This window comes from Rhinatrema bivittatum, chromosome 1 (genome assembly GCF_901001135.1).
Source record: "Rhinatrema bivittatum chromosome 1, aRhiBiv1.1, whole genome shotgun sequence".
NCBI lineage: Eukaryota > Metazoa > Chordata > Amphibia > Gymnophiona > Rhinatrematidae > Rhinatrema > Rhinatrema bivittatum.
In genome coordinates this window covers 138,597,033-138,620,334 of record NC_042615.1, presented here as the reverse complement: position 1 = coordinate 138,620,334, position 23,302 = coordinate 138,597,033, and the positions used below count along the sequence as shown (strand labels likewise).

The window sequence follows — 23,302 nt, the reverse complement described above, 5'->3', positions numbered from 1 at the left end:
AGGTACAATGGATGATTTTAATGATAGGTTACAAATTTTAACTAATAAATCAGAAATTTCATTTTTTAGTTCCTTCAATACCCTAGGATGCATACCATCCGGTCCAGGTGATTCTCAAAAAAGATATAGTTGCGATGGAGAAGGTACAGAGAAGAGCAACCAAAATGATAAAGAGAATGAAACAGCTCCCCTATGAGGAAAGGCTGAAGAGGTTAGGGCTGGTTCAGCTTGGAGAAGAGACGGCCGAGGGCGGATATGATAGAGGTCTTTAAGATCATGAAAGGTCTTAAACGAGTAGATGTGAATCAGTTACTTACTCTTTCGAATAATAGAAGAACTAGGGGGCATTCCATGAAGTTAGCAAATAGCACATTTAAGACTAATCGGAGAAAATTCTTTTTCACTCAATGCACAATAAAGCTCTGGAATTTGTTGCCAGAGGATGTTGTTAGTGCAGTTAATGTAGCTGGGTTCAAAAAAGGTTTGGATGGGTTCTTGGAGGAGAAGTCCATTAATGGCTATTAATCAAGTTTACTTAGTGAATAGCCACTGCTATTAATTGCATCAGTAGCATGGGATCTTCTTAGTGTTTGGGTAATTGCCAGGTTCTTGTGGCCTGGTTTGGCCTCTGTTGAAAACAGGATGCTGGGCTTGATGGACCCTTAGTCTGGCCCAGCATGGCAATTTCTTATGTTCTTAATCTGTCTCTAAGTGTTCTGCTAATTGATTTTGTATGGTTTTTTTCTATTAATTTTGCAATTAGAAGTAGGTTTGACACTGGTCTATAATTGCTCAGGATGAGTGGATCGCTGTTTTTTTCCTTTAAAATTGGTTTTACGATTGCTCATTTTAGTGTGTCTGGCATGGTTCCTTCTTTTAAGGATAAATTAATGATATTTGTTAATATTGGAGAGACTGTTGGCTAATTTTTTTATTTCTATGATTGGTAATATGTCAAGTTCATGTGGGGCGGGGTTTATCTTTTTTAGCATAGATTCGACTTCTAGTTCTGATATTTCATTGAATGTTGTCCATTGTTTAACGTTTCTTTTTTGCATTTTAATTTTTTGTTTAGTTATCTTTGGGATCTTTGCTTTTAGGTTCTTAATTTTGTCGTTAAAAAAAGTAGCTGTTTCATTACATCTATTTACTGGAAGGTTTTGGGGAGGGTCAGATTTGTCACTTGTGAGATTTTTTACAATGGTAAACAAGGTTCTTGGGTTATTTGCGAATTCTTCTATTTTAGTGCTCTAATATTGTTTCTTTGCGCTGAGAATTACTTGTTTTATAGTAGGCTAGGTGTCTTCTGTATTTAGTTAGGTTTTCATTTGTTTTATTTTTTTTCCATTCTTTTTCTTTTTTCCTCAGATTTCTTTTGACTTCCTTTATCTTTTCATTATGCCAGGGGTTTGTTTCCTTGGGTTCCTTGATGCTAATACATTTTATTGGGTTTATCTCATTAGCTAAATTTTTGGTTGTTTGCATCCATGCTGATGTTGCAGAGGAGCAGTCAGTGTAATCTATTTCTGTAAGTTTTTCTTCTAATTTGTCTTTCAGGGTTTCTATGTTATATGGTGGGCGATATTTAAATTCAATGGGTTCTATTTTTTGTGTCACTTGTTGTTCAGTATCTTTGATAGAGGATTATTTGAGGAAATGATCTGACCAAGGGATCTGTGTATAGTCAGTTTTAATATGCTCTAGGAGTCTGTGGTTGATAAACGATAAATCAAGTGAGTGTCCTGCTTTGTGAGTGGGCTTGTCAGTAGTTAGAGTGAATCCTAGTGCCGTCATGATATCCATTAGTGTTTGGCAGGTGTTAGATAAGGGGTTTGCATCCATGTGTAAGTTGAAATCACCTAATACAATAGTGGGTTTTGAGGAATTTAAGTGTGTTGTTAGGAATTCAATTAGTGGTGAGATGTTTAATTCTAGAAGGCTTGGGGGGCAGTATATAAGGCAGATTTGTAAGTTGTTGGTTTCAAAAAGAGCAATTTCGTGGTTTCTTAGGGGTGTTGCCGGGATTAGTTTACATTTAAATTGTTTTTCAATTATTAGTAGTTCCCCCCCCTTTTATTTATTCTGGGGATTGAAAATACATCATAGTTTTTATGTGCTATATGATTTTTTAAGACGGTGTCTGATTTTTTTAACCTTGATTCTGTTACTGCGATGAAGCTTGGTTTTGTGTCGTATAATAGGTCCGTAATTATAGGGAATTTCTTAGTGATTGATTGTGCATTTACTAATAGGAAGGTTATCATTAATAAATTATTTGTAATTGCATTGTTTTTGATTTTGGTCTTTCTTATTTGTATGAGGTTACTAGATTGTGTTTTCTTGCTTTTGTTTGCTGTGTATCTGTTTCTGTGTTTATATGAGTAGTCATTTCCTTATTTACCTTTGTTTAGGAAAGTTCTGATAGATTGTGTTCCTGGTTCATTTCTTTCATTGTCCATGATCAGTGCTGTTCGTTCTGGATTTATAGTCAGTTCGTCTTTTGTTATAGGATTTCTTAGGGGTGTACGAAGGGGCGTACAAAGGGGCATGCCCCTTTGTTGGGCCCCTTCAGTGCGCAGTGCCTCCGGGTCCGGCTCTGCTTTAAATCCCTCTCCTGGCGCACTTTTGCCGATGGTGTTGTCAGCGTGTCGGCCAAGAAGGAGGGGTGCAGGTCGCGGGTCTCGGCGCCTGTGAAGAGAAAGAAATGCAGGGAGAACGAGAGAGAGAGAAAGAAAAACCAGTGCCTTGGTGTAGCAGTTAGGCAGGGCGGTGGTCACACTTCTTCCTCCATGTCCGGCTCCGCTTTAAATCCCCCCTCCTGGCGCGCTTTTGCCGACGTCGGTGATGTCAGTGTCGGCCAAGGGGAAGGGGCGCGGGTCGCACTTCTGGGGTCGCGGGTCTCGGCGCCTGTGAAGAGAAAGAAATGCAGGGAGATCAGATATTCCCTATCTCATTGTGAGCCTCGATGCTGAAAAAGCTCAATTTAATGGGGTTCAGAGGTTTTTTTTCTTCAGGCAAGTCAGCTACTTTACCATATGCCAGTTGCCTCCATATTAATCAATGGGATGCATTCGGACCCCTTTCCAGTGTTAAGAGGTACAAGCCAGGGATGCCCATTGTCTCCCTTGCTGTTTCTCCTCACCTTAGAGCCCCTGTTACTTGGAATACAGGAGTCACGAGTCATACGAGGCCTGCAGTTTCATTTTCTGAAGCAGAGGGAGATTTTCAAATACACCGCCTTTGCAGATAATATCTTAGTTTTTCTTACTGCCCCTCAACAATCACTGCAGGCACTTCTTGAGCTGTTTACAGCCTTTGGTACCTTCTCGGGCCTGCAGATTAACTGGGACAAGTCAGAGGCCTTGGCCTTTCCAGATACTCTCAAAGAACGCTGGCGTGGCTCTTTTCCCTTGCAATGGGCTAGTGGCTCAATTAAATATCTTGGGATCTATGTGTCAACAGAATTGGCAGCCATCTATAACCTCAATATTTCTAGTCTACTCAAACTCACTCACGATAAATTGTGCACTTGGCAGGAGCTACTCATATCTCTTGGGGGGCATATCAATTTGTTTAAATTAGTTGTCCTGCCTAAATGCTGTTTGTGCTGCACAACTTCCCGCTATCACTTACGCACTGTGACCTTGGGAATATAGATAAACTGCTGCATGGCTTCTTCTGGAGTGGGAAGAAGGCAAGGGTCCCGTTAACTTGGTTAAAATTGAAATGGGGGTCTGGAGGTATGGGAGTGCCGGACTTTGTCCGATATAATGTTGCGGCCAATCTACGATTGGTGCGGGACTGGATTTGGGGGGAGTCTACATTTGTGAATATCTTGGCAGAGCAAACTTTGGTAGCCCCCTTAGACCTCAAATTTGTCCTTATGTGTCCCCGACTGGCTCTCCCTACTGCGCTGGCACAGGATCCATTAATTGCGCCTCTTAGGAAGGTCTGGACTTTTCTCACTAAACAGCTAGGCATACCTAAAGTTTGCTCTTATCTTCTGCCCATAACAGGAAATACTAATTTTTCACCAGGATCCCACTCCATTAGCTTTCGTGACTGGGGACGGAAGGGCATCACACAATTGGATGCTATGGGCACCATGTTATCCTTTGACGAGCTGAAGGGAATATATGGGCTAAAGGGTGTTCATTTGTTTGGTTACTTGCAAGCTCGACATTACATACAGTCTTTGCCACTACCTACTAAACAGCCGACACACTTTCAAACCCTGGAAACTTTTTTCCAACTTGAGCATCAACGTCCTCCTCCCTTATCTGTCTACTATAAGGGGTTACTCCAAGGTCTCTCCAGGCCCTAGAATCTAACATCCGTGGAGCGCTGGGGGCAGGACGGGGTTTTTACCGTGACTGAAGTGGCCTTTGCCGCGTGTATGAAGAATATGGCTAATGTTACTGGCAACATGTACTTTAGGGAAATGCAATTCAAATTCCTGAGGAGAGCAGAAATTTCCCCACAAATAGCTTTTTACGCTAAATTGGTCCCGACAGCATCTTGCCCTCGCTGTCAACTATCTACAGGGACATAGTCCCACGCTTTTTGGGCCTGCCCACTAATCCAAACTTTTGGGGAAAGATTGTGAGCTATTTGCGGCGACTTTTTGGTGTGTGCCTCCCAATCTCTCCACAGCTGTTCTTATTTGATTGCATTCCTCAGCCACTTGTTCAAGATATGGGTCTTCCTTTGTTCATCAAGAAGGCCTGTGCAGTGGGGAAGAAGGTTATTCTACTACATTGGTGGGAACAGAGTCCCCTGTCTTTTTGGACTTGGCACATTTATCTCCATCGCATGAGGCAAATGGACAACTTAGCCTTGAGAGTGTCATCAAAACACCGTCGTACCTTTTTACAAACTTGGGATGCTTATTTACAAGCACTGCCACATCGGCGCGTGCATGTTATAAAATCAGCACGTCCATATGTGCGCCCCTTAGTGTAGCTGGGTTTAAAAAAGGTTTGGATAAGTTCTGGGAGAAGTCCATTATTTACTATTAATCAAGTTGATTTAGGGAATAAACATTGCTATTGCTGGCATCAATACCATGAAATCTACTTAGTGTTTGGGTACTTTCCATGTACTTGTAGCCTGGACTGGCCACTGTTGGAAACAGGATGCTGGGCTTGATGGACCCTTGGTCTGACCCAGTATGGCAATTTCTTATGTTCCAGAATGCACCTGCTTATTTTAAGGAGAGCTCAGCAAGTAAAAACCAGCTTTATTTTAATTGCCCAAGCAATGAGATTAAATGACTAACAAGAGAGCTTCAGTGCCTAAGTATAGTTTGCCTCCTTAGTTTAGGTTTTCTTTTTTTTTTTTTTTTTGAGGGAGGGGAGGGTACTAGCAGCTGTTCTACAGCATTTGGGGAAGGAGAGGGCACGTCCTCTCTCCCAAACAACACCAATGCTTCAGTGCCTCTGGACTCAGAGCCAGAGTAGCATTCTTGGGCTTCACGCGTCAATAGCAAACCCAAGCCAGCAGCCCATCAGTTAAAGAGAGGGGCTCATTTTATCATTGTCGGCGTAAGACCCAAGCTCCGATTCATCCCTGGAGCCACCGCTCAGAGCGGCTTCCGATCCTGCTGTTCTCACTGCCCAGTCCTTCCATCCCTAGCTGGCCTCAATCAGCTGCACTACGCCTTCCCTCTGGAGCAGAGTTGCAGCAGCGTGGAATTATACCATAGACCACCATAATCATGCACATACACAGTCACCTCCCTGACCAATGTCTCTTTCTCTCACACACCAGTCACCTCCCTGACCAATGTCTCTTTCTCTCTCACACCAGTCACCTCCCTGAACAAACTCTCTTTCACTCTCACACCAGTCACATCCCTGTCCAGTGACTTTCCTGAGCAGTATCTTGCTTTCACACGTTTTCTCTCTTACTTACACACACATTCACTCATACACTTACACACATGCTGGCTCACTCTCTCTGCCTCACTCACTCACCCCCAACCCCGGTACACATGGCAGCTACAGCACAAGGTAGTCGGTATGCTGCTATTAAAAGCAGAGTCCCGACAGGCTAGAAACTGCAACAGGAATGACCTCCCCGCCCCGCAGTGGTAAGAAGGCAGCAATTAGCTGATTGCTTGTGCTGCTATCACGGCACAGAGCAGTCAGCCTAGAATGTAATTTTGTTTTTTCTTCTCCCCACCCCAGCCTTTTATTTTTTTTGCAGTTTGACTATTATTATTTTTGATTTCTTGCTGGTATTGCGCTGGCGAGAGAGCCGGGGGGGGGGGGGGGTGCAGCGGCACCGTACTTCTGCAGCCCAGCACCGATCTTCAGCTCTGGGTCCAGGCAGCTGATGGACAACTTTCCCCAATAGTCGCGCGGCAGGAAATCCCGGCGGCCACCTTCTCAGCTGACTGCTCTGTGCCGCGATGATCGCAGCACAGGCAAACTGCTGAGTGTAGCGGGGCCGGCGAGAGCCTTGGGATCTCAATGCTGCTGCGTGGCCTTTTCTTCTTCCCGCGTGCCCGGGAAACGTCACTTCCTCTTCCGGGCCACAGGGGCGGGAAGAAGAAAAGTTCATGTTTCAGTTGCCGGCTTCCACAAACACTGCTGCCGTTCGCCTTCGGGGCTTGAATGTGCTGATAGCCTGAGCAGGAACAGCAGCAGTGTTTGTCTCGCTAGGAGGGGAGAGCAGCAAGTGCGCGACACAACGGTTGAGAACTACTGCATTAGAAAGTGTTTTAGGCTGCTCTTGCTTCACGGAATTTATGTACAGCCTACTGCTCACTAGAGAGATCTGACTAGATAGAGCCTCTTCCGAAGAACTTGCCGCCTTTTTTTTCACGCAGGAGTAAGCGTTGAGCAGGACCGTACAACATAGGCTGGGGGCACCTTTTCCTTGTTAGTGAAATGCTGTCAGTGGCAGCCGGACTCTGGCTGCTGCTGGCCGGGGCTTTTCTGGTCTTGCTTCTTCTACACCTCAGCTCTGCCCTGCCCGCTGGCCTCTTCCAGGACATGATCCGCTATGGCAAGACCAAGAGCGGCGTTCGGAACTGCCATCTGCCCAAGAGGTAATGCGCTGGGAACCAGGGGGAAGGGGGGAGAGCGTGGCAACACAAGGGTGGCTGGGCCTGTCTGTCTGTTAAATTCCAGTCCCATGTTTGGGAGTGAGATCTCATGCCCATACAGACAGAGATGTTGTCGAAGTGTTGGGGTTTTTTTCTTTTTGGAAGATAAAATATTAATACTTGCCCTGTTCTTGAAAGAGAGTTCTGATCAGCTTATTTCTTGGAAGTGGAAACTATTTCTTATCATACAGACAGGTGAAATCAAAACCAGTGGGTTATGCACCTGTACCAGCAGATGGAGACGAAGCAAAGCTGACATCAGAGTATATATATACACCCCTGCAGTGAAAGCCCGCCAGTATTCTCCATCTCCAGCAGATGGTGGACGAACATCTCCCTACTGGGGATTGCCTTAAAGATTTGAAGGAGAAAAGAAGAGGAAAATTAATTTGGCCCGCTCTCCAGTGGTGATACCATATGGTCCCTCCCTCAGTTGAGAATTCCTGAGGTGATTTCCTTGGTCTGGTAGCTGGTTTTTCAACTGGCATGAACTTTGCTGTAAAAAAAAAAACAAAAAACCACAAAGAAGAGGAGTTGAATAGGGATTCCTTCCCCCCTCCGATCTCCGTGCTTGGTGCACTATTCGACGGTCATTCCCATGCTGGGTCAGACCAAGGGTCCATCAAGCCCAACATCCTGTTTCCAACAGAGGGTAAACCAGGCCACAAGAACCTGGCAATTACCCAAACACTAAGAAGATCCCATGCTACTGATGCAATTAATAGCAGTGGCTATTCCCTAAGTAAACTTCATTAATAGCCGTTAATGGACTTGATTAATAGCCGTTAATGGACTTCTCCTCCAAGAACTTATCAAAACCTTTTTTTAACCCAGCTACACTAACTACACTAACCATATCCTCTGGCAACAAATTCCAGAGCTTTATTGTGCGTTTAGTGAAAAAGAATTTTCTCCGATTAGTCTTAAATGTGCTACTTGCTAACTTCATGGAATGCCCCTAGTCCTTCTATTATTCGAAAGTGTAAATAACCGATTCACATCTACTCGTTTAAGACCTCTCATGATCTTAAAGACCTCTATCATATCCCCCCTCAGCCGTCTCTTCTCCAAGCTGAACAGCCCTAACCTCTTCAGCCTTTCCTCATAGGGGAGCTGTTCCATCCCCTTTATCATTTTGGTTGCCCTTCTCTGTACCTTCTCCATCGCAACTATATCTTTTTTGAGATGCGGCGACCAGAAGTGTACACAGTATTCAAGCCTAAGAAAAAAGCTAAGCCCGCTGATGATACGGGTCGTCGTCAGTTATAGAGGCCTTTGAGGTTTGGGATACCTCAGGCTGTTTCTGATTCTTCATGAGACTCTGATGATCCACAGTTACCTTCCCCGCCTCCGATGGGGGGGTTGGTGGGGAGGTGGATCCAGCGCAGGGAAATCTGCACAGATCTCATGGGATGGATGGCGACTATCCTAAGGTGGTCAGGCTTTTTCGCAAGGAGGAGTTGGGTCCTCTCATCCCTGCCATTTTAGGTGAACTGGGTATTGAGACTCCCCAGGAAGAGTCTCGACTGGGGACCACAGACCCGGTGTTGTTGGGCTTGCGGGGACCGCCTTCCTCTTTTCCGTTTCACTTTTCGGCCACGGATTTGCTCTTCCGAGAATGGGATTCCCCGGACCTAGGTCTGAAGGTGACCAAAGCTATGGATAAGCTGTATCCTCTGCCAGAGGAGGCTTTAGAACTTCTTCGGCTTCCCAAAGTGGATTCGGCGGTTTCTGCTGTCACAAAAAAGCCCACCATCCCAGTCACCAGAGCGACGGCCCTCAAGGACTTGCAGGATCGCAAGCTGGAGCTTCAGCTCAAGAAAACGTTCGAGGTCTCGGCGCTTGGGGTCCTCGCGGCTATGTGTAGCAATTTTGCTTTGCGAGCAGGCCTTCGCTGGGTGCAACAACTGCAGGCCAACGAGGCATTATCGGAGAGGGAAGCCCTCCAGGCTGGATGACATGAGGCTGTCATTGCTTATAGTGCGGATGCCTTTCATGATTTACTTTGCACATCGGCCAGGACCATGGTGTCCGCCATTTCACTGCGTCGTCTGTTGTGCTTACAAAACTGGGCGGCAGATGTTTCTTCCAAGTCTCAGTTGGGATCTTTACCTTTTGAGGTCAAACTGCTCTTTGGCAAAGAATTGGAGGATCTGATTCAGTCGCTCGGAGAGAATAAAGTTCACCGTTTGCCTGAGGATAGGCCGAAGTTCAGGGGTTCCTTTTCGTCCAGGTCTCGCTTTCGTGGGGGTCGGCGGTCACGAACACCTCGAACGCCCGCTTCATCCTTTCGACAAAACTCCAACAGGCAGCAATCATGGTCTCAGTCCTTTCGGGGACGATAATTCGGTAGACCTGGCAACATCCAGTCCACTCAGGGCAGAAAGCCTTCACAATGACGGGCGGCAGGTCCGTTCCTCGGTGCTGGTGGTAGGGGGCAGATTGTCTGTTTTACAAGGAGTGGGCCAAACTCCCATCAGACCAGTGTGTTCTCTCTGTGATAAAACACGGCTACGCTTCAGATTTTGCACGAAGACCCTGCCATCAGTTTCTGGTCTCTTCATGCGGTTATGCAACCAAGCGCCGGGCGGTATGGGAGACTCTGCAGCGCCTTCTCGATCTCGGCGCAATTACTCTCGTCCCTCCGGCAGAACATCAGCGAAGTTGCTACTCCATTTACCTTGTGGTTCCAAAGAAGGAGGGAACCTTCTGGCCCATTCTCCATCTAAAGCGGGTCAACAGATGTCTGCGGATACCCCGCTTCCGCTTGGAGATGTTACGGTCAGTCATTGCTTCCGTGCGGCAGGGGGAGTTTCTAGCATCCCTGGATCTGACGGAGGCGTATTTACCCGTCTGGATCAGAGCCGATCACCAGCAGTTCCTGCGGTTTTCCATCCTGAGCTATCAATACCAGTTTCAAGGTCTTGCCACCACGCCCAAAACGTTCACCAAGATCATGGTGGTGGTAGCAGCACAATTGCACAGCGAAGGATTTTTGGTGCATCCATACTTGGACGATTGGCTGATTCGAGCAAAGTCAGAAGCGCTTTGCCAGGAAGCGATAAACTGGGTACTTCAGCTGTTGCGTGTGCTCGGCTGAGTGGTCAACCTGTCCAAAAGTCGTTTAATGCCCTCCCAATCATTGGAATTTTGGGGGGCTTTGTTCGACACTTGTCTGGGCAGAATCTTCCTGGCGGCAGACCGCATTGCCAAATTGCAAAGACAGGTGAGAGTCTTGTTGTCAAAGCATCCGTCGAAGGTCTGGGATTATTTGCAATTTCTGGGGTCCATGACTTCGACCCTGGAGCTGGTTCCATGGGCTCACATGCGGCCGTTGCAATCAGCATTGCTTTCCCACTGGAATCTGGTTTACGAACAATTTCATCTTCCTTTACTACTCCCGGAGACAGCCCGGGCCCGCCTGGACTGGTGGCTTCTTTCGGACAACTTGAGCCGCAGGGTTCCCTTGGTTGTCTCGGAATGGACGGTGGTGACTACGGATGCCAGCCTCTCCAGTTGGGGAGTGGTTTGTCTGCGGAAGTCGGTGCAGGAACAGTGGTCCCAGGAGGAGACACAGTGGTCCATCAATCGTCTGGAGACCAGGGCAGTGCACCTGGCGTTGCAGGCTTTTCTCCCACTCATCAGGGGGAAATTGGTCAGAGTGCTATCCAACAATGCGACCTCAGTGGCCTACATCAACCGCCAGGGCAGAACCAAGAGTCAGCCAGTGGCGTTGGAGGCTGACATGCTGATCAGCTGGGCGGAGCAGTACCTGGTCAGTATTGCGACGTCCCACATTGCAGGGGTCGACAACGTTCACGCAGATTTTCTCAGTCGCCATCGTCTCTATCCCGGAGAGTGGGAGCTGGCCAACGGAGTTTTTCAACTCATCTGCGACATGTGGGGCATGCCCTGCATGGATCTGATGGGATCATTCAAGAACTCCAAAGCCCCACGCTTCTTTGCTCGCCGCAGGGAGACGGGAGCAGAGGAAGTAGACACTCTGGTACTTCCCTGGCCGATGGATGTGTTGCTTTATGTATTCCCGCCTTGGCTTCTAATCGGGAAGGTACTCCGGCGAATAGCACTACACCCATCAGAAGTAATCCTGGTAGCTCCCGAATGGCCGCGTCATCCATGGCTTGCGGATCTGGTCAATCTCGCAGTGCAGGGTCCCCTGAGGTTTCCGGATCTCTCAGACCTACTTCATCAAGGGCCTGTCTGTTTTGACCAGGTCGATCACTTTTGTCTAGCGGCATGGCTTTTAAGAGGCAGCATCTGAGGGGCAAAGGATATTCAAATGAGGTAGTCTCTATGCTCTTGAGGTCGCGTAAGACTTCTACGTTTCTGTCATGTGCAAGTATGGAAGGTGTTTGAGGCTTGGTGCGTAATTAAGGAGATCCTACCTACCCGAGCGTCCATGCCTGATATTTTGTGCTTCCTTCAAGCTGGATTAGCCAAGGGATTATCGTGTAGTTCCTTGCGGGTGCAGGTGGTAGCACTTGGTTGTTTATGCAGTAACATTCAGGGGGTGCCGTTAGCAGCGCATCCGGATGTTTCTCGCTTTCTCTGTGGAGCGAAGCATTTACATCCACCATTGAGACATCCTTGTCCGTCCTGGAACTTAAACTTAGTTCTTACGGCCTTGTGTGCTGCGCCTTTTGAACCTTTGAAAAGAGCAACGTTGAAGGATCTCATGTTGAAGGTGGTGTTTCTGGTGGCCATTTCTTCTGCTCATAGGGTCTCTGAGCTTCAGGCTTTATCATGCAGGGAACCCTTCCTGAGGATTTCGGATTCTGGAGTATCCTTGCGAATGGTTCCTTCCTTTCTCCCGAAGGTAGTCTCCTCATTTCATTTGAATCAATCTGTGGAGCTTCCCTCCTTTTTGGACCTGGATCGTTCAGATCCTCTTTCTAGGGACTTAAAGAAATTGGATTTTCGTAGAACTTTGCTGCGTTATCTTGAGGTTACCTTCGGGTCTCGGATCATCTTTGTTCTCTGGAGAGGCCCCAGAAGAGGTAACATGGCGTTGAAGGAGGCTATCAACTCTGCATATTTACTAAGGGGTAGGCCCTTACCCTAGGGGTTTCGGGCACATTCTACTCGTTCTCAGGCGGTGTCATGGGCAGAATGTCAGCAAATTTCGCCACAGGAGATTTGCAGAGCGGCTACCTGGAAATCATTACATATTTTTGCCAGACATTACCGGCTGGATGTCCAGGGCCCGGGTGCAGGTGGATTTGGAGAAGGTGTGCTGAGAGCGGGCCTCTCCGGATCCCATCCCAGGTAAGAGTAGCTCTGGTACATCCCAGGAGTCTGGATTGATCCGGGTACATACAGGGAAAGGAAAATTGATTCTTACCTGATAATTTTCATTCCTGTAGAACCACGGATCAGTCGAGAGTCCCGCCCATTTGGCGTTCAAAGGTAATGGAGAGTCTGCTCGTTCAGCATTTCTGTTGTTTAGTCTGCAGATCTATCTCATTTACCGTGTCTCACGGGTTCTGTTCCCACTTGGGGTTAGTGAACCAGTTCAAGTTGTTAGGTTACTGTATATAGTTAGTTTGGTTTCGTACCATTCTGCTTTGTGACTGAGTAATACTGACGGACTGTAGGTGGCATCCTGGTATATACGGCAGAATCCATCAAAACTTCTCTGTCTCCATCTGCTGGAGGGGAGGCAAAACCCAGGAGTATGGACTGATCCGTGGTACTACAGGAACAAAAATTATCAGGTAAGAACCAATTTTCCTTTTGAAGTTGTTTTTACCTTTAAATGGGCATGGTCTTGCTTATGTCATGGGGCACAGGGCACTCTGGCCTATATCTCCTTGTCCAGTATGTCACTACTCGTGGTTTGAAAACAAACCATTTGCAGTGAGAACAGCTTTTTCTTCCATGCTGATTGCTCTCTCTAGATAGATGCTTCCCAGGTCATCTAGCTTTTTTGGGTAAAGGCAAAATGCAGCAGTAGACACTTTATTCAGGTTTCTTTTCTTTGGTGATTAATTTTAATTATGATTCTTTTCAAAATTAAGATTCTGGTTTTATTTATTTTATTTCAAGTCTTTTATATACCGAAGTATAGCAGTCTGCCTTCACTCCGGTTTACATGAGAACAACAATACAATGTAATCACATTTGAACAGCTTATTATAGTGAGAAAAATATTAGTCGTAGGTTTGATAGTGAGTAACAAATACATACTGGAAACGAACATTTTGCAACAAACAAACTAATCATTTTTAAAGGGTGGTAGATCATACGGTGAGTTCATCGTTGGGCAAGGGTACGTGTCGCATTTGTGTATCAGAGTTACTGTTCTGAGGGGGGACAAGCTGTGTTGTTGACCGAGAATGAAAGGTGATTGATTGAGAGGTGTGAGGAGGTGGAGGAGAGCATTCAGGGAGAGTAGAGTGCGTCGTGCACAGTGGAGGAATGAGTTCGGTGGAATGAGTTATGAGGGTGCGTGTGGCTTAACCAACGCCATCTCTGAAAGTTTGGTTGAAATACCATGTTTTGAGTTCCTTTTTAAAGGATTTGATGTCACTAAGTGAGTTCCATATTTTGGGTCCTGCAATGGAGAAGGCTCTGTTCCTAGTGTTGGTCAGTTTTTAAATTTTGAACAGCTCTTGATTATTTACTTTAATACTAACTTTGGAATTTTTTTTATTGATTTTGTTTTGTTTTATGTGCTTTTCTTAGTTCTCTGTTTTTTACTTTGTCCTGTCTGCCCCAACATCAGCCCACCAGTATTCTCCATCTCCAGCAGATGGTGGACATACATTTCCCTTCTGGGGATTACTTATGGTAAAAAAAAAAATAAAAAATAATAATAATAATAATTTATTTATTTAACATTTTTCTATACCGACCTTCATGGTTAAATACCATATCAGGACGGTTTACATCGAACAGGGATAAAAATAATTAGGTAAAGGAAGAGATAATAATATGAGAATAATAATAATAATAATAATAATAATAATATAAAAATAATGAGAAAAGAGGAGAAAATGGAAGATTTTCGAACACCGCTTGAGCTCCTGAAGTGACACCAGTTGGTCCCTCCCTCAGTTGAACATTTTCAGTCCGAGAGCCTACTTCAGCTATGGGCTTAAAAAAAAAAATATAGTTGGAGCCAGATGGAGAGCTTGGCAGTGACCGCTTATGATCTCTACCCCCATAGCCAGAGACCCATTCGTGCTCTTAGCCAGGGCTAAGCATGCCAAAAAAAGAAGAAAGTGTAAGGAGGTTTTAGTTTCTGTCTTCCTTCTTACCTGATCTCCTCCCTCGGTGCTGGGTGTTTGGTGTCCTTCCCCTCTTCCCTCTCACTTCTCTGCAGAGTTTAGTATAGAGCAGAGGTGTCTTGGGTTTGGTGGGTTGAGCAGCCCTTGGCTAGGCTCCGCTCCAAAGACTCAGTTTCTTCAGCCACATGGTAGGCCGCAGCAGCATTTATTCCCACTCATTGGCGGGTGAGCGATCTGCCTGGTGATGCATGGACATAAGCACGCACGTGCATGTAAGGCCACGGCCTATATCTGTGCGCATTCATGAGCACGAAGGGTTTGTGCACGCAGGCACTTCAGCGCATACAATCTGGACGCATCCTGTTGGAGTGCATACCATCGCATGCTATCTAGGCGCATACTATGACTTCATGCTATCTTGAGTTCATACTGTCTGGGTGCATCCTGTGTGAGCGCATCGTGACTGGGCATATAATGTCTAAGCGCATACTATCAGTGCATGTTATTGGAGCACATACTATTTAGGCGCATACTACAGGTGCAGGTTACCGCAGCCCTTTGGCAGGTGCATATTGCACGTATACTCCCAGATATGGTTGGTGTGCGCAGGCAGCTGTCTAGCACATGGTACCGGACAGCTGTAGCGTCAGGGACACAGGTCCCAGAGCTTAGTTATCTATGCAGCTTGTCATATACAGACAATATGGCCATCGCTTTCTCTAAGCCTGTCTGTGCCGTTTAGCCAAGGTGATTTGCCTATTTCAGATGTGGCCAACGTTGGGCCATCCCCACAGACTAAGGGGAGTGGGTAAAAGGCGATACAATGAATGTATCACCTCCTACGTTTCCTGGGTGGCATTCTTTTTCCAGGGTCTTTAGTCCTTTCTGCAGGGTCTCCCAGCAGGGCCATGGATCCTTTATATGTTGGGTTCCTGTACCCAGGGCACCCACTTTTCAGCCTCTGCATACAAGCGCTGCGCTAAGGCAGTCCCTGGTGATGTTCAGGAGGATGTGGGTGAGGATTCATTAGGTGACTCCAACGGGGATTTGGTTTTCTCCCCTTGGGAAGAGGGGGAAATTACTCTGGATTTGGAGCCACATAGGACTCTGCTCCTATTCTTTCACAGAGATGTGTTGCCAAATCTGTTGTCTCAGACTCTGAAGACACTTGGTGTGGCTGGGGGTGACTCTTCAGGTGTGCCAGAGAAGACCCCATATTGGTCATCCTACGCAAGGTGTCATGTTTCTTTCCCTCCTGGATACAATTCAAGAGTTGATTGACCTTGAAAGGAGCACCCCTGAAGTTAACTTCAAAGAGGGGTGCGCTTTAACGGGATTGTACCTCTTAGTTCAAAATTGCATTTCCAGAAGGTGGTTACCTTGGTGTAGGTGCTGTTACCAAGCGAACCACAATCCCCCAGGGTAAGGAGGGGCAGTTCTAAATGATGCTCAGGATAGGCAGACTGAGACTATCCTTACGCAGGCCTTTAAGGCCATGGCAATGAATTTGCAGATTGCATCTTGTTGATCCCTGTTAGCTCGGACTGGTTTGTGTAGCTCTCAAGAGATGCAAGGAGTGAGGTCTGATGGCAGATTGGTATGGAAGTGGGGGTCGCGTTCTTAGCTGATGCGGGCTGTTACTTGGTGCGGACGGCCGCTAGAGGGGTGGCTTCCGTAATAGCAACTATTTGCCAGATACAACTATGAAATTGGTCGGCTGACATGGTTTCCAATTCCAATCTCGCAAGATTACACTTTCAGGGTTCTCTTTTATTCACGCCCTTATGGAGGAGCCTCTACTCAAAGTCTCGTCCCTTTGGAAGGTCTCAGTCCTTTCAGCCTAGACAGCCTTGTAAGGTTGCAGGCTCTGGAACCGGTGCTCCTCGATCTTCACAGTGAATGTGTGGGGACTCACTTATGGAGGTGAGTTTAGTTTATGATGAACCAGTGGTTTCTAGAGGGGATATTGGATAGCTATGCTCTAGAATTCCTCCAGATTCCTCAGGGTGCTGTTTATGGGCTCTGTGCAACTGTTTCAGGAGGCTGTTGGCCTTGTGGGCCACTATTTCCTTTTTTCTGTCGTTCCCAAGAAGGAGGTGGAGTCTGACCCATTCTGGATTTTATTGAAGTTAGTTGTCTTTGGCGTTTGACTCATTTCTGGATGGAAACTGTGTTCTGTAATATTGGCAGTACAAACAAGGGAGTTTCTCATGTCTTAGATCTGATGGAGGCACACTACACATTCATCAGGAACATCAGCGTTTCCGAGCCTTGCCATTCTGGGCCATCATTATCATGTTCAGGCTCTGCCCTTCAAATGAGCGATTGTTCCCGGGACCTTCTCCAAGGTCATAGTGGTAGTAGCGATGACTGCGCAAAAAAGACAACCTGTTGTATTTGTATCTGGACAAGTTATAGCTACCTCAGACATTGGAGTGTTTCGGCATATGATTCGACATGGAGCTAGGCAGAGTAATTCTGCTGGACAGTTGCATTCAGAAGTTAGTGGCTCAGGTTCAGGCCCTGAGGAGGACTATTGGTTCGATGTTGCAATTGTATCTTCAGGTCCTGGGCTCGTTGGCGGCCACTTTGGACATTGTCTTCCATGCGAGGGTGCTCCTGTGGCTTCATCAGCATACATTGCTTTCCTGTGGCATCCGTGGTCACAGGAGTGTATGGTATGATTTCACTTGTCCTGGTGGTGCATGTTTAGTTGCACTGGTGGCTACAGGTGGATCATTTCAGGAAAGGGGATTTCCCTGGAGGCATCAGGCTGGTTGTTTCTCATTATAGATGCGAGCCTTTTGGGTTGGGGAGGCTCATGGTCAGGAGTTGGAAGCGCTTACAGTTCCACTGATATGTTGGTTTGCCAAGCGGCTGGAAGCTCATGCGGTCACGGTACTGTCGGACAATGCATTGACATTGGCCTACATCAGTCATCAAGGCGGAACCAGTAGCTTTTCAGTTTCTGGTTTTGCGGGCGTCCTCCACCAACGCAGAGGTACCACGGTTCTTCAGTCATAGTAGAAGTCCGAGAGTGCAGGATATAGAAGCTCTCGTTCGGATGTGGTCGCGGGACAGGATGGTATAAGCCTTCCTGCCATGGCCACTGATAGGCAGGATTCTTCAGAAGATAGCTAGCTGGACCAGAATCGTACTTCTGATGGCTCCGGATTGACTCCGGAGGCCGTAATAGGCCGTTCTGCAAAGGTTGCCAGTGGGTAGACCTCTTAAGGCTACCGCTTAGGATGGATTGGTTGTCATATAATTTGGCCCTCAAAAGGGCTTGGGGTTGAAGCGTAGTTATCCTTTTGCAGTGATTTCCACTTTTCTCTGGGCCAGAAAGGTTTTTTTTTTTTCCTACGTCTCTGGCCTTTGTTACAGTCAGAGAGTTGAGAGGCCTAGTGTGAGGAGCAAAGTTCTCAGCCTCTCAAGAGGAAATTCTTTTAATTTTGTAATTTCTGTGGAAAGATTTGCTTAAAGGCTTGACCTTTATCACCCTGAAGGTTTAAGTAGCATCTCTCGCTTGTTATAGGGGGCGAGTCACTGGTGGGTCATTGTCTTCTCATCCAGATGTGTTCTGGTTCTTGAGCAATTCTCATCTTTCATCCAGTGCGTGGTTCTTCCTTGGACTACTTGCCTTGAAGGCAGTTTTTTCTCATGACAATCTGTTCAGCATATCAGATTTCTCAGATGCATGATCTTCTTGTTGTAGGCGGAGCCAGGCCCAGCACCAACGGGTGTGGAAACCATGCAATTGCACAAGGTGGCACACCCAGTGGGGTGGTATCAGGTGCAGGGAAAGGCCTGTATTGCCGCTGGTGAACCCGATCCCACTGGTGGCAGGAGAAGTAGAGGCCGTAGTGCTGGCTGGTGGGATCAGGTTCACTGGCAGCAGAAGAAGCAGGAGGCCCGTGGTGCTGCCAGTGAACCCAATCCCACTGGTGGCGGAAAAGCAGGAGGCCACAGCAGAAGAGGAAGGCCGTCCAACAACTCTTCCTCATGTGCTGGCCCCGTGGTACAGAACACTTGCAGTGCTAGCACTTCCTGTATTCTGATAGCGTGAGAAGAGGAGCTGCAGAACAGCTGCTGTCTACAAAGAAGATGATACAGGCTGGCAGCCGCAGTGGAGGAGAAATGACCTGTGGACCCTGACTGCCTGATCTGCATGTGTGTGAAAGTGAATGGGAGCCTGCCTGGGATGGGTATGTGAATGGGAGCCTGCCTGGGATGAGTGGGTGTGTGAATGGGAGCCTGCCTGGGATGAGTGGGTGTGTGAATGGGAAGCTGCCTGGGATGAGTGGGTGTGTGAATGGGAAGCTGCCTGGAATGGTTGTGTGAATGGGAGGCTGCCTGGGATGGGTGTGTGAATGGGAGGCTGCCTGGGATGGGCGGGTGTGGGGGTGTGCATGTGTGTGTGTGTGTCTGCACACATGCATGCATGGGGGCCTTCCTGGGATGGGCAGGGATTTTGTGTGTGTGTGTGTGTGAGAATGGGAGCCTGCCTGGGATGTGTGGGTGTAAATGAGAACTTGTCTGGGGTGAGTGTGTGAGAGAATGGGAGCCTGCCTGGTGTGTGTGTGTGTGTGTGTGGGGGGGGGGGGGGGGTGGATTCTAGTCTGCCAGCAGCTGAAATGAAGATGAGGGCCTGATGCTGCTGGTAGATCCCAACCAAAGAAGAGCTGGAGATGTTTGTCTGAGAGAAAGCGTATATGTGTTTGTGTTTGTGTGTGTATATATAAGAAAGAAAGTTTGTGCATCCCACTCCCACTTATCCATGACAATCTCAGGGTGACTGGAAATCAAATTTCCCAGGTACGTGAATTTTTAAATTCCTTTTTAGTTTTATTTTTCAGATGTTATTTGATGTGTCTGCTGTTTTGAAATATTTTATTGGTATTTGGGATATTTTAAAAAACTTGTATATGAGTTTTTAATTATTTGATCTTTTATTCATTAGCTTTTTTTGAAATAATATTACTAGTATGTTTTTAGTATTATGATTATATATATTTCTTGATTTTATTGTTTGATGTTTGAGGAATGGTGATGGTTCTATTTTTTTCATTGTAGCACTGCATAGAATGTCTGGCTTCTTGTGGTTTCCAGTTCAGTTTTTGTCTGTGCATTTGTATTTCTACTTTGTGGTTGCTGTGTTCTGTATTTGATGAGGGTCTGTTTATGTTCTGTATGTGTGATTGAGGTGAGGCATTCTCTTAATAGGAAGTGTATTCGGGCTTTCAGAAGGTCAAGCCCAGACCCAACACACATCACAATAGGTTTAATACTATATGAGTTCCAAGTGTCTTTTTTGCAGGGATTTCTGGTTGGCATCACTGCAGTGCATGTAAATATAATGTGATATTTTTACCTCAGAATACTGTGATATTTTTCATGTAGTATATAAATGCATAACTCTTAACTGTGTGTGGAATGGGGCGGGGGGCATTGTGCAAGTCTATAAGGTTCGCCTAAGGCACCTCCTTGTACCAGCCATGTGTTGGGGGTGGGTGGGAATGGTGTCTTTTTTTTTTTTTTTTTTTTAAAGTTTGTATCACTGAGAGCTGGGTGTTTTTTGGTGGGCCCAGGACAGAGATTGAATGAGCAGGGTGGGGGGGAGAGGCAGCAAAGTAATAGTTCACACAGGGCAGCAAAAAAGCTAGCAATAGCCCTGGGTGGAGCCTTGATTATTGTCTCCATCCGAGTTTTCCTCAGCAAACAATGTGGTGTTCTTTGCATACCTTCCCAAACATTACCACATATTCATTCGGGCTGTGAAGGGCGCAGTCTTCATGCGTGTGGTGGTAACTGGACCATGGGCAGCCTCCTGCCCTGTTCGGAAGTAGTTTTGGTACATCCCACTTGTAGGAATTGGCCTGCCTGAGTACAGAGGAAGGAGAAATTACTACTTACCTGATAATTTCCTTTCCTCTAAGGAAAGCAGGCCAATCCCCGACCCGCCCTCGGCTGCCAATTTTTGCCTTTGGTTTGCCCTTTAGGTGAGGCCATTGCAGAGAGGTGGTCCTGCTATTAGTTGGAGGACTGGTAAGTGTCTTAACTGGTCCTTCAGTCTAGTGAATGTTAATTCTTTTGTCTGATCTCAGTGTTCCCTATTGCCTGGAAGCATGAGTGATTGATTGTTAATAATCATGTTCAATTATAACCGATTTGTCCACAGTTTGGCTTTTCCAGAGAATACTGGCAGGCTAATGTCAGGGCAGTGACGTCAGCGTTTCCGCTGTCTCCATCTGCTGGCACAATCCACTTGTGGGTATTGGCCTGCCTTCCTTAGAGGAAAGGAAATTATCAGATAAGTAGTAATTCTCCTTGATTTTGAACATAAAAGTAATTTGTAGATGTTTTGTGGTCATAAAAACATAGAAGACCAAATGATCCACCCAGTCTGCCCAGCAAGCTTATGCCAGTATCTGCTGCACTGTGCAAGTTACCCCCATGCTTATCAGTTTCCCAGACCGTAAAAGTCAGGGCCCTTGGATACTATTTGAATCCAATTCCCTTAACTGTTGCCGTGAAAGCAGACAGCAATGTTGGTTTCCTAGCATGTAGCCAGATGGACTCAGGACCAATGGGTATAGTGTACTCGTGATAACAGATGGGAGACGGAGTCAGATTTTAAAGCTGATGTCAGCCTACATATTCCCATGTAGGAAGCTTAGCTCTTCAGTATTTCTCCGTCTCCTAAGCAGATAGGGATACTACACACACTAGAATAGTGTTAGAAATTTTAAAACAAAGTAGAAAGAAAACTTACCTCTACAAGACGAGCCCCGCTCTCCTGTGGTGATACCTAAGGGTCCCTCCCCTAGTCAAGAATTCCTGAGGTGATTTCCGAGATCCCTCAGAGGCAAGCCTCGGTCAAGTAGCCGGCCCCCAGGGTGGCTGAGAGGCAGCGGGTACAGAATCGAGCGTGGCGGTGAAGGTAATTCCCTCTCCCCCCGCAGCCGGAGACCGCCCAGCATGAGACCGGGAAACACCGAGACCAGGTAAGGTAGAAACCTCTCTTAAAGTCTCCGAGGCTCGATTTGCTGCACAGATTGTCCCTTCCGGCGTCTGTTACATCGGGTTGAGCAGCCCCATCTGGGCTAGACCCCGATCCGGTGCGAGGGTCCACACACGTGGAGACCCTCCGGGGGGAGGGGGTCACCATCTTGTCTGCGTGGTCGTCGGCGCCATTTCTCCCCTTGTCCACCAAATTGCCCGCTCAACTGAGCCGTGCGCACAATGACACGCATAACGGTGCCGGGCGCATAGCAGCCCACATAAACGGCCCACGCGTACATCTTTAGGCATTCCGCACGCATATCTTTGGCGCACCCGGAGCGCTCAACCAAGCCTCCCTGCGCGCATTCCTATGCGCACAGACGAGTTTTGAAGCTCACCACGAGCACAAACCATGGCACCGCCTGCCAAGAAGTCCAAGGGACAAGCCCTCTGCCCAGCCTGCCACCTGAGAGCTGCTCAACCAGAAGTGGCCTCCTTCCTATGCCAGCAGTGCGAATAGGCATAGGGAGGAGGCCAAAGCAAGGTCCCTCACTGCCAGTAGGGGGATCCGGATCCACTAATAATAGTACCCCCGACCTCTGTTTCTCCAACTCTGCTCCTTCACAGGAAGACACCTCCGGGGCCTCCACTATAACGCCCCCTGGAATCAACATGGACCCAGGGACTTTTTCCTGGGTGGAATTCTTCAAAGGGCTACAAACCTTTGTCCAAGCACACTCAGTACCAACTGCGACCCAGTCGCCACCAGAAATGCAAGACGTTCCAAGCACCTCTCTGGCCCATCGAGACGTGCCCTTTCTAAGCAACAGCCTCCCTACCAGGAATACAGACACCTCGGAGGACGAGGCTGACTCCCTGGAGGAAGGAGAAATCCCCCCAGGGATGGAACCATACCGAACCATGCTGCGATTCTTTTCCAAAGACGAGTTACCAGCTCTCATGTACCATACCCTGAAGACGCTGGACATTCCAGGCACAGACACCACAACGGAACCAAAGATAAAACCCCATCTTGGTCTCCCTCCGTCAGGCCTCATTCTATTCTCCAATGTTGCAAGCGGTACAGTAACTGATTGACCTGGAATGGAATGCCCCAGAGGCCAGCTTCAAAGGAGGACAGGCCCTAGAAGCCCTATATCCCTTGGAACCCGCAGCTAAGGAACTCCTGCAGTTCCCAAAGGTGGACGCCATGGTCTGCGCAACCTCCAAGCGCACGACCATTCCCGTCGAGGGAGGAGTGGCACTAAAGAATGCCCAGGACAGACGACTGGAATCCATCCTTAAACAGTCCTTTGATGTAGCAGCAATGACTCTTCAGATCGCTTCCTGCTGTGCCATGGTGCCACATTCTTGCTTGCTCCTCTCTAGAGACTGAACCACGCCTGTTGAGACAATGGAACCTGCAATATCATTCCTCATGGATGCAACCTCTGACCTAGTGCGCACCTCTGCCAGGAACGTTGCCTCGGCAGTGGCAGCCAGAAGACATCTATGGCTCCGAAATTGGTCAGCCGACACGACATCCAAAGCGAACCTCACGAGGATGCCCTTTAAAGGATCTCTCTTGTTCGGAAGCGAATTGGAGAAGTTAGTCAACAAATTGGGCGAATCCTCCAGTACCTCGCCTACCGGAGGACAGGAACAAAAGAAACCAGCGCTCCCCCCCCCCCCGAAGAACCAAGGGCGGAGGAGCTCAGCGCTTTAGACCGTACAAGAACGCACACTACCAAGCACCTTTCGGAACAGACACAACAAGAGGGGAGCAGGCTCAGGGACAGGCCCCGGCCGTACCCCACAATGATAATCAACAGACCCATCCACCAGAAGAAGTCATAGAGGGCAGACTTACCCTCTTCTACCAAAGATGGATAGAGATAACATTGGACAAGTGGGTCCTAACCGTCATTCGAGAGGGATA

General features: G+C 47.3%; 1 protein-coding gene across 2 annotated transcripts in view; it reads left to right on the top strand.

Annotated features, from left to right (window-relative positions):
* Nucleotides 1-6,532: 6,532 nt before the first annotated feature.
* SRD5A3 (steroid 5 alpha-reductase 3) overlaps nt 6,533-23,302 on the top strand; it is a 61,480-nt gene continuing 44,710 nt past the window's right edge. The window contains exon 1 of one of the 2 annotated variants that reach the window (XM_029587527.1): nt 6,533-7,054. In XM_029587527.1, coding sequence (XP_029443387.1) covers nt 6,894-7,054 — 161 coding nt within the window. In that variant the 5' untranslated portion in view covers nt 6,533-6,893. The remainder of the gene's footprint in view (nt 7,055-23,302) is intronic. The other variant, XM_029587520.1, reaches the window with a different exon arrangement.